At 44.4% G+C, this 14,816-nt stretch overlaps 1 protein-coding gene across 1 annotated transcript; it reads left to right on the top strand.

Annotated features, from left to right (window-relative positions):
* The first annotated feature begins 1,942 nt into the window (after positions 1–1,942).
* Positions 1,943–14,211, top strand: LOC122934308 (macrophage migration inhibitory factor-like). The gene is made up of 3 exons (XM_044289686.1): positions 1,943–2,118; positions 7,605–7,777; positions 14,033–14,211. The coding sequence occupies exons 1-3, from the start codon at positions 2,011–2,013 to the stop codon at positions 14,097–14,099; spliced, it is 348 nt and encodes a 115-aa protein (XP_044145621.1). The 5' UTR covers positions 1,943–2,010; the 3' UTR covers positions 14,100–14,211.
* Positions 14,212–14,816: the final 605 nt, after the last annotated feature.

Raw genomic sequence — 14,816 nt, 5'->3', positions numbered from 1 at the left:
AGGAAATTCAAATACCAAAACAGTTTTGAGTGTTAACAGGATTACGTTTCTCACCCACTTTCTTGGAAATGACCCCCTGTTCCACAGATTGTTTCAACAGGGGTTCTAATTTACTCTAATATGATATTGTGGAATCCTCGCCTATCAGCAGGTTTAACAATCACACTGGTTTGTCCTTTGAGCCACTGTAATGTGTGTTTCTACTGGTTAGAGATGTCTCATCCATACGGTATACCAATGCCTTTATCTCACTCCTGCTCCTGACCACCTGGCTGTAGTGGAGGGGTTGTGTCACTTCAGCAAGTGGCCTCTATTGCGTAGACATAGTTAATACAAGTCACTTACTAATGTATTATTATTATCCATATTGCTACTTTTGCTGGCGGGATTCATTTTTCCATTGCATTACACAGTGCTTGTTTCCATGGTTACAACCACCCTGCAATCCATCAGTGTTCATGTTTTGCGGCCCCAGGCTTGCAGGACAAACACAGGTGATCATGTGATCAGCAATGTTTCTGCCCAGGGGCAGCGGGTAGTGTTTAGCGAATCACGCTTCGGATCTTAGATCCCAAGTTGATTTGTGCAAAGCTTCTTTTGAATGATGTACAGAGATCCATCTCCATACAGCATTCAAATGTATTGGCTCCTGCGAGGCGAAAGTGAGTTATCACCAAAGTCTTGTGGGACTTCGGTGAATAACTTCGGGATTTGATTTTTCAACTTTAAAACCATTTTAAAACATGGATCCAAAGTCGGTTTTGATACCGAGGTACCAGCTGGTTCAGAAGCCGACTTTGGATACATGTTTTTGAATGGTTTTAAAGTTAAAAAAATTAATGGCCGAAGTTATTCACCAAAATATCATGAGACTTCAGTGATAATTCACTTTCGCATCGCCTGAGCCCATACATTAGAATGCTGTACTCTGTTATCCAACCCCTATAATGCCCTCCAAAATGCCCAGGCCCCTCATACTAGTTATACTTTCTCCGCTCCCCGGCACCCGTGTCACTCCTGATGCCCGCACGGCCGTGGCTGCATCTCCTCGTCGCACGGATCAAAAAATGCGGCGAAGGGAGGGGGCAACCAATAGTAGGTGAGCGGAGATGCAGCAGCGGCCATTGGCCGTGAGGACGGTAAATGTCGTAACAGGAAAAATACTTTCATATGTTAACAGTTTGGGCAATCTGACATGTGGCGGCACTATTCTTTTCAGATACTGATGATCCATCCACAGAATAGGTCATCAGTAGTAAAGTATCGGAAAACCCCTTTAATGACCAAGCAATCATTGTCGCATTCCAAGAGCTGTAACTTGCTCATTTTTCTGTCGGTGTAGCCATATGGGGAGCCGTCTTTTAAGGTCACCATTTTGACCATAAAAAGACAAATTGGCGATCACCAACATGTTAATCATGTGAACATACAATGACTGACCACAGTGGTGATTGGCCCCCCTTGTGTACCATGGCCAATTGACGTGACGCGGGGGTGACATTGTCACTGGGGGTGAAGCAGAAAGGAGCAAGCGGCGGTGAACAGGTAGGTGCTTCCCTCCTCAGGTCTGGCTACGAGAAGGTGTCTGCTTTAATAACCAGAAGATGAACAACCCCTTTAAATACTATACCATTTTTTTTTATGAGCTAGTTGTTTCTTACAGATCCCATATATAGATATGTAGCACCCATAATCACAAAGTATTCTCCACCCTGCTCTTTCTGATCATAAGGCACTCTCTGTAGGTGTGGCCCATTCCTGAGGTGCCCTGAGGTGATGATAAGGACACAGACCGAGCCTGATTACCGGACATGCGCACAAACGTACTCATGCTGCGCTGTCACGGGCCTGCTGCATCAGAACAGGGATGTAATACCCCGCTTCTCCCAGCAGGGGGGGGGGGAGCTGCTGCGGATTGGCTGTCCCCTTTGTAAGGCAGGGTTTGCTGGGCACACGTGTTCTGTATCGGCCTGCTGCCATAGCTGCTCCTACGCTCTACTCGGAGACACCATGCCCACTTTTGAGCTCTTTACCAACGTGGCCCGGGATGCCATCCCTGAAAATCTCCTCTGCAGCCTGACTGAGCAACTGGCTAAGGCGACAGGCAAGCCTTCTGAGGTGCGCGGACTGAGGGCAGGTGTAGTGGCGGGGCGCTCCTGCATCCAGAGGGGCAGTGCCCTGGCATGGCTGCCATGTTCACGGTACCAGGCTTGTAGTAAACCTGCCCCTTTTGTAACGGCAACCACATAGCTGTGCCATTTAGTGCATTAGGTATTTCTAGCGTGTAAATAGTTAACTTTAAAAGCAGGCTGCGCTGCAGTCAGTATTTGATTAGTATATACAGAGAGGACCAGATAGAGAGATATAGCTCTATCTATCGCTCTCTCTCTATCTATCTATCTATCTATCCATACACACATCTTGTTAAACGAAGTACCTCTAGGTTACAGGCACACGATCAGGATTGTATGCGGTTTTTCAGATTTCAGTGCGGATTGCCTGCACATAAATCCTGAACGTGTGCATTTCCCCTTACAATTGGGGTCCGCTCCGCTGATGCTGCTAGAACTTTTCTATTTTTCAGACGCCCCTCGAGTGTGGAGACATGAGACCGCTGTAGTGTGAACACGTGTTATTCTCCGCATGTATTATATAGAAGTCAGGATAAAGCTTTTGGATTTGTAGTAAGAGAACCTACACACCGAGAGAGGGGGGGGAGGGACATTGGGGGCAGTGGAATTAGGAAAATGTGCAATGCCAGAGTAACCACAGTGAGATTTATGTCCGTGAACTGGTTATTGATGTGCACAGGGATATCAAAGTGTATGTAAATATAGGGGAGAATTTTGGTGGGTGGAGGCCCCTTTGCCCAGAGGCGGCGTCATAAAATGAGTGAGAGACCTATGCTGAATGTACGTTAGATTATTGGTAGCAGATCCTGTTGATGCCAGTCTGATGTAGATGACAGTAGCCCCCCAAGTGTCTGCGGTTGAGGTAAACCAAAGAGTAATCTACAACTTTCCTTTAAAATATTTTAAATCGACTAAGGCTACCTTCACACTTTTTGGATGTGACTGAAAGAATTTGTGAGACGGATGCGGATCCGTCTGACAAATGCATTGCAAGAACGGATCTGTCTCTCTGCTTGTCATGTGGACAGACGGATCCGTCTTGTATTTATTAATTTTTTTCAAATTTTAACCAGTCTGCGCAGGCCGGCATTCCGGTATATTGAATGCAGGATCCGGCACTAATACATTCCTATGGGGAAAAATGCCGGCATTCAGGCATGTATTCCGTTTTTTTGGCCGGAGATAAAACCGTAGCATGCTGCGGTTTTCTCTTTTGCCTGATTAGTCAAAATGACTGAACTGAAGACATCCTGATGCATCCTGAACGGATTGCTCTCCATTCAGAATGCATGGGGATATACCTGATCAGTTCTTTTCCGGTATAGAGCCCCTGTGACGGAACTCTATGCCGGAAAAGAAAACCGCTAGTGTGAAAGTACCCTTAAAATGTTTTTTTTGTAATATGCTTTATTAATCAGAAATACAGTTTTCCTGCTCAAATAGGCACCCAAAGTCTGCATCACATCTTAATTATATTCATATATTATTTTTATATATATATATATATAACATACAGATTTCACGGGGGCGTGCTCCTGCCTGTGCCCCCCTTAAAGGGGTTCTTCACTTTCATTTAACTGATGATCTATCCTCTGGATAGATCATCAGCTTCTGATCGGCCGGGGTCCGACACCCGGGACCCCCACCGATCAGCTGTTTGAGAAGGCAGCGGCGCTCCAGCAGCGCCGCGGCCTTCTCACTGTTTACCGCCGGGCCGCCCGCCCACTGATGTCACGACTTGTATCAACTAGAGTGGGCGCGGCTAAGCTCTGTTCACTTGAATGGAGCTTAGCCGCGCCCACTCTAGTTGATACAAGTCGTGACGTCAGTGTAAACAGTGAGAAGGCCGCGGCGCTGCTGGAGCGCCGCTGCCTTCTCAAACAGCTGATCGGCGGGGGTCCCGGGTGTCGGACCCCGGCCGATCAGAAGCTGATGATCTATCCAGAGGATAGATCATCAGTTAAATGAAAGTGCAGAACCCCTTTAAACTTGGCTAGGCCCTGTAGAGATATGCTATGCCAGGATTTAGCTCTGCTCAGCTCAAGGCTCTCTCCAGCACATTGCTACACATTTTGCTGAGCAGGGTACTGGTGCTATGCCAGGGTTTAAACAAGTTTGAAGGGGCAAAGGCAGGAGCACGCCCCCTGTGAAATCTGTACAGTGCTGACATAATCAGTGTCTACTAGAATAATGACTTAAGATGCCATAGACACCCAGGACTTTGGGTGCCTATTTGAGCAGAAAAACTGTATTTCTGATTAATAAAGTAAACTTTTAGGCAATTTAGAACATATTAAAGGAATTTTGTAGAAAAGTTTAGTTACTCTTTAAAGGGGTTGTCTCATCTCAGACAATGGGGGCATATCGCTAGGATATGCCCCAATTGTCTTATAGGTGCGGGTCCCACTGCTATGACCCGCACCTATATATAGAACAGAGCCCCCAAAGCGCTGGCTGGAGGATCCCAGGTCTGGCCACCACCAAGTGCTCTCCTCATAGAAGTGAATGGGAGCACACCACTCATGACCGGCCACCGCTCTCGTTCACTTCTATGGGCCCGACGGAAATAGCCAAGCCGTAGAACTGAATGGAGGGTGGCTGTGCATGCGCAGTGTGCCCTCCACCACTTTCGGGGCTCCAGTGCTGGGACCTGTACCTATCAGACAGTCCTATCCTAGCAATATGCCCCCATTGTCTCAGATGAGAATACCCCTTTAAAAGGGTTGTCTCCATCATGTAGAGAAAGTTAATACAAGGCACTTACTAATGTAATGTGATTGTCCATATTGCCCCCTTTGCTGGCTGGATTCATTTTCCCATCACATTATACACTGCTTGTTTCCATGGTTATGACCACCCTGCAATCCATCAGTGGTGGTCGTGCTTGCTAGGGTTGTTTCGGGTATCGAAATTTCAATACCCAATCGATATGCCAGTATCGATTCGGTACCAGGATATACATTTTTTCGATACGCAGTCTAGTATCTCCTCTTATAAGAGAACATGGCGTGTGCCGCGCTTGGCTTGTGCTATGTTCTCTCCATCCAGACAGTGGAGAAGGAAGGAGGGAGGGAATCCCTCCCTCTAATGATGCGGCCGCTGCTGAGCGGGCTCTGAAGCTGCCCGCACCACTGCCACCAATGAATGTGTGACTAATTAAAGCAGGAAGCGGGATAGGGGAGGTAATAAACTGCTGCACCGTCTGAGCCAGTGAGCTCTGCGAACGGCAGCCTCTTCCTCCTGAGTATTTTGTGTCCTCCCCAGCATCAGTCTGAGCCCCAGAGTCATGCCGCCAGCATAGCAGGTACCGGGCCTGGCCACCAATGATAATTAACCTTTAATACAGGAGGCAGGTGCCGGCGGCAGAATCACATGGCCTGCACCTGAGGGGTTAACTGCCACTGATCGCAGTGCCCTATCATAGAGTCCAGCACCCACCTCCAGTATCTGTATTAAAGTTTTTTTATCATTGGTGACACAGTGCACCCCCCAGTATTAAAATCATTGGTGGCAGCGGCCACCGGGTTCCCTCTCCCCTCCTCTTTATTGGTGGTACAGTGGCAGTTGTGATCGGATCCCCAGCAGTGTAATCCTGGGGCTCCGATCAGTTACCATGGCAGCCAGGACGCTACGGAAGCCCTGGCTGCCATAGTCGGCTCCCTGCTGCTGTTTTGTACTATGCACAGGGCAGCAGGGAGAGTGTGAAGTCCTATTCACCCTAATAGAGCTCTATCAGGGCGAATAGGACAAGGGATGAAAAGATCCCAGGTTCTAGTCCCTAAGGTGGGGAAATAGTTATTAAATAAAAAAAACACCAAAATATTAAGTATAAATCGCCCCGTTTCCCAATTTTTTATATATATATATATATAGCAAACAAATAAAGTAGCAGCACACCACTAAATGCACTAAGACTGAGTATACAGGTGAATATGTGAACAGGGTCAAATACATGACTCCAATATTATTATTATTATTATTTACTGCAAATGCAGTAAAGAAGCTATTAGCGCATATTATTGATCAAAAATATGTCGGGCCCACCTACCCGGCGACAAGGTTGCTTCTTATCAGGTGGGACCTACTCTAACATGGAGGGTCCAGCTCCATTTTCACTCTGATTTAAAAACACCAAGGGCTGGGGGATGGGCGAGGAGTGCTAAGTTCCAAAGAGGATGCCTAGTCCTCTATAATATACATATAAGCAAAAAACGGAACAGCACCTCCTGAGACTAATCGCAGGTGCAAGCTACCCGGCAATAATACAGCAAACAAATAAAGTAGCAGCACACCACTAAATGCACTAAGACTGAGTATACAGGTGAATATGTGAACAGGGTCAAATACATGACTCCAATATTATTATTATTATTAATCCCCCAGCCCTTGGTGTTTTTAAATCAGAGTGAAAATGGAGCTGGACCCTCCATGTTAGAGTAGGTCCCACCTGATAAGAAGCAACCTTGTCGCCGGGTAGGTGGGCCCGACATATTTTTGATCAATAATATGCGCTAATAGCTTCTTTACTGCATTTGCAGTAAATAATAATAATAATAATAATAATATTGGAGTCATGTATTTGACCCTGTTCACATATTCACCTGTATACTCAATCTTAGTGCATTTAGTGGTGTGCTGCTACTTTATTTGTTTGCTGTATTATTGACGGGTAGCTTGCACCTGCGATTAGTCTCAGGAGGTGCTGTTCCGTTTTTTGCATATATATATATATATATATATATATATATATATATATATATATTTATTATAAATAAACATATTACATGTCGCCACATCTGAAAAGTCCAAACTATTAAAATATAAAAAATAAAATAATAACCGCGCGATTGGCTAATTTTTTTTTTGTCTCCTTGTCCCCCCCAAAAAATAGGACAGGACTGTTCGATTATGGGCCGGACGTTCCAGAAAATGCGGAATGCACACGGCTTTTTTTGATGTTCTATTTTTTTCGCATGGTATCGAATATCGCAATACTTTTTTATGTTATCGAAACCGAATAAAAATGTTGGTATCGCAACAACCCTAGTGCTTGCACAACTTAGGAAAAAGCACCAGCCTATGTGCGCTCCCACGGTCCCGGCCACCAGAGAGGCTGATGCTTTTTCATATAGTGTGCAAGCACAACCACCACTGATGGATTGCATTGCACGTGGTTGTTACCATGGAAAAATGAATCCAGCCAGCAAAGGAGGCAATATGGACAATTACAATACATTAGTAAGTGGCTTGTATTAACTTCCTCTACATTATAAATGCAATTTTCTGAAGTGAGATAACCCCTTTAAGTAATCAGAATAAATATATTTTTATTACTAGTTGATGAGGCCGTACACGGCCCGTACACGCTTCTCCACCAGCTTTCTGATTCACAGTCTATCGTATATGCCTGTGTTTTGTAATGTATTAGTTTTCTTTCTTTTCTCTAAGTTACTGTGCTTTTTGTGTTAACAGTACATCGCTGTGCACATCATGCCCGATCAGATGATGAGCTTTGGGGGCACCACAGAACCCTGTGCCCTCTGCAGCCTGAAGAGCATTGGCAAGATTGGAGGTCCACAAAACAAAAATTACACTACTCTGCTGAGTGATATTTTGTCCAAGCAATTGCATATCTCTGCTAACAGGTATAACTGAGGTTCTTTATATATTATCTAGAACTGTGTGTGTATATGTATATGTGTATATATAATATATATATATATATATATATATATATATATCTCCATAAATACAGAATGTTAGTTGGTAACACCATGTTTTCTACCTTTTGTACAAGCACTTAGTTCGATATGGAACATCAGTCAGCCTTCCAGCTCACTTAGAATTTTAATGCATAGAGAAACTAAAAAGAGATGCCACTTGCCATTTTGGTCCGGTTTTAAGATCCTCTGCCGGATCTCAAAAACGGAAACCGAATGCAGCTGTGAAAGTAGCCTTATCCAAGCCATTCTGAGATTTGTTTTCCCGCAAAACATCGTACTTCATGTTGGTGGTAAATTTGAGCCGCTATATTTCACTGCATTCTTCAAAATTTGAATGTCTCTGCTTTTAAGACAGATAGTGATAGCTCAAAAATAGTTATTGCTTTACATTCCCCATATGTCTATTTTATGTTGGCATCATTTTGTAAATGCCATTTTTTTTTATTTTTTATTTTTATTTTTTTTGGGATGTTAGATGGATTAAAAACTTGGATGCAATTTTATAAATTTAATACAATTTTCCAAAAAACACTTAACCAATTCAGTGATGAAGTCATTTTTTGGGGCTTACATAATAGACACGAAACCTCCCATAAATGTCCCTATTTTAGGAACCACGCCCCCAAAATTATTCATATGATTTTAGAAAACTTTGTTAACCCTTTAGGTGTTCCACAAACGTTAAGGGAAATGCAGAAGAAATTTTATTTTTTTCTTCAGATTTTCCATTATAATAAATTTTTTCCTGTAAGGCAGAAAGGGTTAAAGGTGTTGTCTGGGCTTTTACTCAGGATAGGTCATCAATATCAGTTTGTTGGGGGTTCGATAGTCGGCACCCCCACCGATCAGCTGTAAGAGGAGACAGCGCTCGCAGTGTGCAGGTGCCTTCTCTCTTCCTGTCGGCTGCTGCTGTCTATGGTCCTCATACAGCTGATCGGCGGGAGTGCCAGGTGTCAAACACTTGCCGATCTGATATTGATGACCTATCCTGAGGATAGGTCATCAATATTAAAAAGCCCGGGCAACCTCTTCAACAGCCAAACAAAACTCAGTATTTTTTACCCTGGATCTGCAGTTTACCAAAACTCCCCATATGTGGTCGTAAACTGCTGTATGAACATATGGCAGGGCATAGAAGGGAAGGAGCAACACATGGATTTTGGAGGGCAGATTTCACATAATTTTCAGGTACCATGTCGCATTTAAAGAACCCCTGATGCACCCCTACAGTGGAAACTCCCAAAAAGTGACCCCATTTTGGAAACTACAGGATAAGGAGGATAATGTCACAGTTTCATTGGTATTATTTTGGGGTATTTGGATTGCTTGATATTGTGCGAGGAAACAAAAAATAGCACCGCCTTTTATTTTTGTTTTTTACTGTGTTCACCTGACAGGATAGATCATGTGATATTTTTATAGAGCCAGTTGTTACAAAGGTGGCAATAGCAAATATGTCATTTTTTTTAATTTAATTTGTTTCAGTTTTACACAATAAAAGCTTTCTTCTTTCTTTTTTTTTTTTTTTTCATGTTTTTGTGTGGCTGTTTTCTGAAAGTCATATATATGTTTTTTTTTTTCTGCTGATCATCTTATGTAGAGGCAAATTACTGGCGGGAATAGTCGACGTTTCTATTGGTGCCATTTGGGGGGGGGGGGTTTATATTTTTTTATTTTTTTTCCCTTTGATCACTTGACAGGATAGGTCATCATTATAAAATTCCCGGGGACCGTGTGAGTGCAGCTGGCTCCTGGTTTCTCTCCCAAGCACAGTGCCTACATTGTACATCGGCTGTGCTGCTTGGTATTGTGGCCCAGCCCCATTCACAGACCTTAACCCCATTCACTGCTCTAGATGACCAGGTATACTGACATTAAAGAGGACCTCTCACCGCTCCTGACATGCCTGTTTTAATAGCTTCATGCATTCCCCATGTAATAACTATTCTGGGGCATCTATTCTTATGGCTCAATGTTGTGTCATTCCTTTATTTGAAAATTAGAAAAAATGATGTTCGCAAATGATCACTCACATGATTCATAGGAAGTAGTGAATAGTGATCTGGATTATTTAAGACTTAACTTTTACTTTTGATACAATATAAAATAAATGAGATATATCCCTCAAAATAACTAAAAGCTGAATACACAATACAGTTTTTTCCACTGCCCCACAATCGAGGGGAGTCTTTTTGGAAACAGTAACAGCTGTGTCCACACTTATATAGTCAGTGTCGGACACTAGAAGGTAACAAGAGCTATGCACTAGTACCTAAGGTGCACAGAAACAAGGTAGTAACAGTCAGTGTATACTGACACCTTATGTGCACAATTCAGGCAATGATGCAGACAAAGATATTTAGCAGTGTTTACATAATGCACAACGACATACAACAGAAAGCATACAATGATTAGGTGTAAGAAGAAACTGTGCAACAAACATGCACAGCTACACCCATATCACAAGGTGCACGGCGGCACCATTGAAAACCCAGTGTCCTACCCTACAGATGGTGGGTTCTCTGATGTTTCTGGTTAGGGTGGTCCAGTTTGACAGCAGAAAGTCGGTACGATATGAAGGGATCACAGGAGGATGTTCCTTTCTATCCCTAGACTACCCTCGGGAACCTACAATAGTCCTGTTGGTCTAACCACGTGGTATGCCGCTAATTGAGCCCCCGTCCGGAACCTAACCCTGGAATTGCATTCCCTATTTAGCCCTGAAAAGATCCCAACATGCACGTTTCTGAGGCAGAAACTGTCCTCTCATCGGGAATATATAGAATGGGCCAAAAAGTATGGTTCACTTGCTGGAGACTATGTTCACCGCCAAGCAATTGCTGGGAGTAGTAGTCGCCAGTAGGTACAAAAACCACTAGGAGCAATGGCTCCTAGATAGAGTAGAGTGCACAGCATACAGGGAAAGAAAAAAGGGGACAGATGAAGCACCCCCTCCCTTCATTGCGGTACACGGGTTGAGGCCGCAGGCATTGATGTTACCTGTTTTTTCTGCAGGAGCCCGCCTTTCTTTTAAAGCATTGCATCGGCATATGTGCGCAACGTGCAATGCAGCGACGTCAGTCATTGCGAGATGTGGATGCGGCGCATGCGCAGAGCAGTCTGCCAGGACCCGAAGTGTAGCGTACTTGGAGCAGTGCTAAGTGTGCCAGTGGCCAATAGTGAAAGTAGGGCACCGCGCAGGCGCATCGCCTCCGATATATATGCTACAACTTGAGGATGCACTGCTATTCTCGCCGGGCATCACAGTTCTCATGCTAGTATCGATAGCATGAGGGAAGGTTCCACAGTGTATACAAATATAAGCATGGGGGGACTTTCCACCAGATGCATACTGTGGACCAATATTAAGCATGAAACGGACACAATATAGATGCATATGTAGTCCGTGCATACGGGCGTTGATATATAAGCACCGTATGGGTGTACATCGATGGGCATCGGGATATATGTCCATACAATGTACACCCAAAAAACCCTGATATGGGTATATAGTAAATGCAGAATGGTATTTGTGGTGGTTTAATATTTTAATTTCTTAACTGTGGCTAGAAGAGAGACCCAAAAAGGGAATGGTGGGCACCATAAGAGGTAGAATCCATTCTACCAAAGTATGGAGAGGGGTTCATTATTAGGGCAGACACTACAGGAAACAGCCGAAATGAAGCTGTTCATTCAAACCTCTAGGGCAGGCATGGCCAACCTGTGGCTCTCCAGCTGTTGTAAAACTACAACTCCCACCATGCCCTGCTGCAGGCTGATAGCGGTAGGCAGTCTGAGCATGCTGGGAATTGTAGTTTTGCAACAGCTGGAGAGCCTCAGGTTGGCCATGCTTGCTCTAGGGGATACTGTATCAAGTTAAAAACTCCAGCGTGCTTCCCGCTGTAGTAGGAGATGGTCCCAATCCCCGCCACGTGTAGGTGGTGGGATTTTGTCGATGCCTATAGCTCTAATACAGCTGGGGTCCCCGCCGTGGTTGTCTTTCACGTGCCGGGCCACTGGTGTATCACGCTCTTTCGTGATGTCACCCAAATGCTCCCCAAGACGTCTGCGCAGCTCTCTTTTAGTCTTTCCTATATATTCAAGTCCGCACACGCATGTGATCTTGTAGATCACACCCTGTGTGCGGCAATTAATAAAATCTTTGGTAAAGGACTTCTGTAGGTTTGAACTGAAAAAGGTATTACTGCTTTGTAATATCTTGCAGGCCACAAAGCCACTGCACCTATAACAGCCATTGATCTTGCGGTCCAACCATGTCGCCCCTTTAGTGGTTGGGGTGTAGTGGCTATGGACAAGCAGGTCTTTGAGGATACTGCCTTTCCTAAAAGAGATCTGTGGATAACTGAAGACTGTCTCCCTAATTTTGGAGTCCATCAATAGGACGGGCCAGTGCTTGCGAGGGATATCGCTGATCTGTCCTGATGCCTCATCTAACGTTGCGATGAGGCGGATCTTCTCCGTCTCTTCTTTGACCTTGGGCACCAGGAGATCGGACCGCTTTGCTGATAATGCAGTCCGATCTGCTGGTTTTAGGACATCATTGGGGTATCCTCTATGAGGCTGGGTTCAGACCTGAGCGTTCGCGATGGAGCGCTCTGTATGCGCGATTGTACAGGCGTTTGCAATCGCGCATACAGACAAGCAAACGCCCATTGTTGTGCGTTCCTGCTGAAGTCTATGTACAGGAACGCACGACAAGACGCCCCAAAGAAGCTCACGTACGCGCTGTAAAACGCTCAGGTGAGAACCATTCCCATAGGGAATCATTGGTTCTTGCCTGTTGAGTGTTTTACAGCGCCCCCCCCCCCCCCCCATTCACAGGATAGCGGATAACTAGCTGACCAGTGGGGGGGTCAGACTGCTGTGACCCCCACAGATCATGAGAATATGGGTCCCGTTCTGATAGAGCAGCAATCGTGCATGTGCACTGCCGCTCCATTCATTCTCTATGGGAGCTCCGGATTGGACAAGGGCCAAAAAGAGGCCTAAGTCATATTTTACCTGTTTTCCAAATGGCAACTGTTGGGTATCTACCCTAGGCGATTGGCACTTTCATCTCAACACTTCTAAGGCTGGGTTCACTTCACGTTTTTGCCATCCGTTTATTGTATAGAAAAAACGTATACGTTAATGGATGCCTCAGCTGCATGCCAAACAGTGGGAGCTGTTCACCATAGAGTTCCATTGTAAAAAAAAAAAAAAGTATACGTTAACATATAATTTTTTTTTTTAATGGACTGCAGGATACAAAAGCGTGGTGTGCTGCGCTTTTGTATCCTTTTTTATTTTATTTATTACAATGTATCTATTAAACAGATGGCAAAAACGTGATGTGAACCCAACCTTACCACAGCAAAATGTGTAGCATTCGAGAGGATTAAAAAAGCATCTTTATTGGATTCAGCAACAACTGAGCATAAAATAAATTGCTGATGTCTGAAGCCATACGAGGGTTCTTAGCATATAGCATAGTGCGGTCACTATAGTAAAGGTGCTGGGGTAAAGAGGTTCTCCGAGCTTTTAATATTGATGACCTATCCTCAGGGTCTGACAACCGGCACCCCTGCCGATCAGCTTTTTGAGCACACTGCGCGCTCTGTGTGCATGTGCCGTCTCCCTTCTCTCTTCATGTCTGCTGCTGTACGTCTATCGGACAGAGAGAAGTGAGACGGCTCATGCGCACGCCGTATCCTCAGACAGCTGATCGGTGGGGGTGTCGGACACCCGCCGACCTGATATTGATGACCTATCCTGAGGATAGGTCGTGAATAGGAAAACATTTTTAATGCAGAGCACACTACTTTTTTCTATGGGTTGCCTATTGAGTAGTGCTAGTTGGCTAGTAACCTCTCCAGATTCCTACTGCATCTAATAGACAATGCATAGTCGCCCATATCCATGCAGCAGCAGACTTCAGCATCCACCTATGGTTTGGCAGGAAATTCAAGGGGGATTTGAGTTGAATTGTATCATTAGAATTGTTTGCTGTGCAGTGCAAGTATGCTGTCTGCTGGAATTCCTCAAAATCTTGCATTGTGCCCCTTATATCTCCCCATGCCTCAGCCATAGATTTTTAGTTGCGGATGGGGTACTTTTAGTTGTTTTGGCTACTTTTCATTTTGTGGGTATTTGAACTGTCAGTCTCTTCTTTTACAGGGTTTACTTCAATTTTGTGGACTTGAATCCAAGTAATGTGGGCTGGAACAAAACGACCTTTGCCTAACCATGCCCTTAGTGCTCGATGGCCAGCAGATGAACTGAGAACCACAGCAGTATAATGTGATTTACCTGTGTATTACATTCCATACTAAATAAACTTGGTAACTAAAAGGTCATTGTGTCATTCTTTATTACCTAGTTTCATGGTGATTGGGGCTCTGATTTTCTATGGTTCACCATGCCCCAGTAATGTTACATGGATCAAAGAGGACCCGTCACCTCTCCTGACATGTCTATTTTACCAACTACTTGTATTCCCCATGTAATAATAATTCTGGAGCATCTATTCTTATAACCCTATCTTGTAGCATTCCTTTATTATTCCTGCTAGAAGTTATGAATTAATTACTAGCAGTTTGCAATGAAGGTCCAGATGGGTATTACCAGTTGGGGGTGAGGAGGTGAATGTCTCTGAACAGTCTGACACTGGTGGCACTGGTTTGATAGTGTCAGACTGTGCAGGAACAAAACCTCCAATTGTTTAACACCCATCTGGACCTTCATTGCAAACTCCTAGTAAGTAGTCGTTCATAACTTCTAGCAGGAATAATAAAAGAAATGCACAACATAAGAATAGATGCTCCAGAATTATTAGATTGTGAATACAAGTAGTTTAATAGTGCAAGAAGAAGTTGAACGGCACACCTCTTCTTTTTGTGCGGTTGGTGCTCAGTGGTAATTTTTGCCGTTCATATAGTAGAAGATAGACCAGGGCACTCAG

This window comes from Bufo gargarizans, chromosome 1, assembly GCF_014858855.1.
Source record: "Bufo gargarizans isolate SCDJY-AF-19 chromosome 1, ASM1485885v1, whole genome shotgun sequence".
In the NCBI taxonomy this organism is placed as follows: domain Eukaryota; kingdom Metazoa; phylum Chordata; class Amphibia; order Anura; family Bufonidae; genus Bufo; species Bufo gargarizans.
Note: the sequence above shows the minus strand (reverse complement) of the source record. Positions and strands in the feature narration are given on the sequence as shown.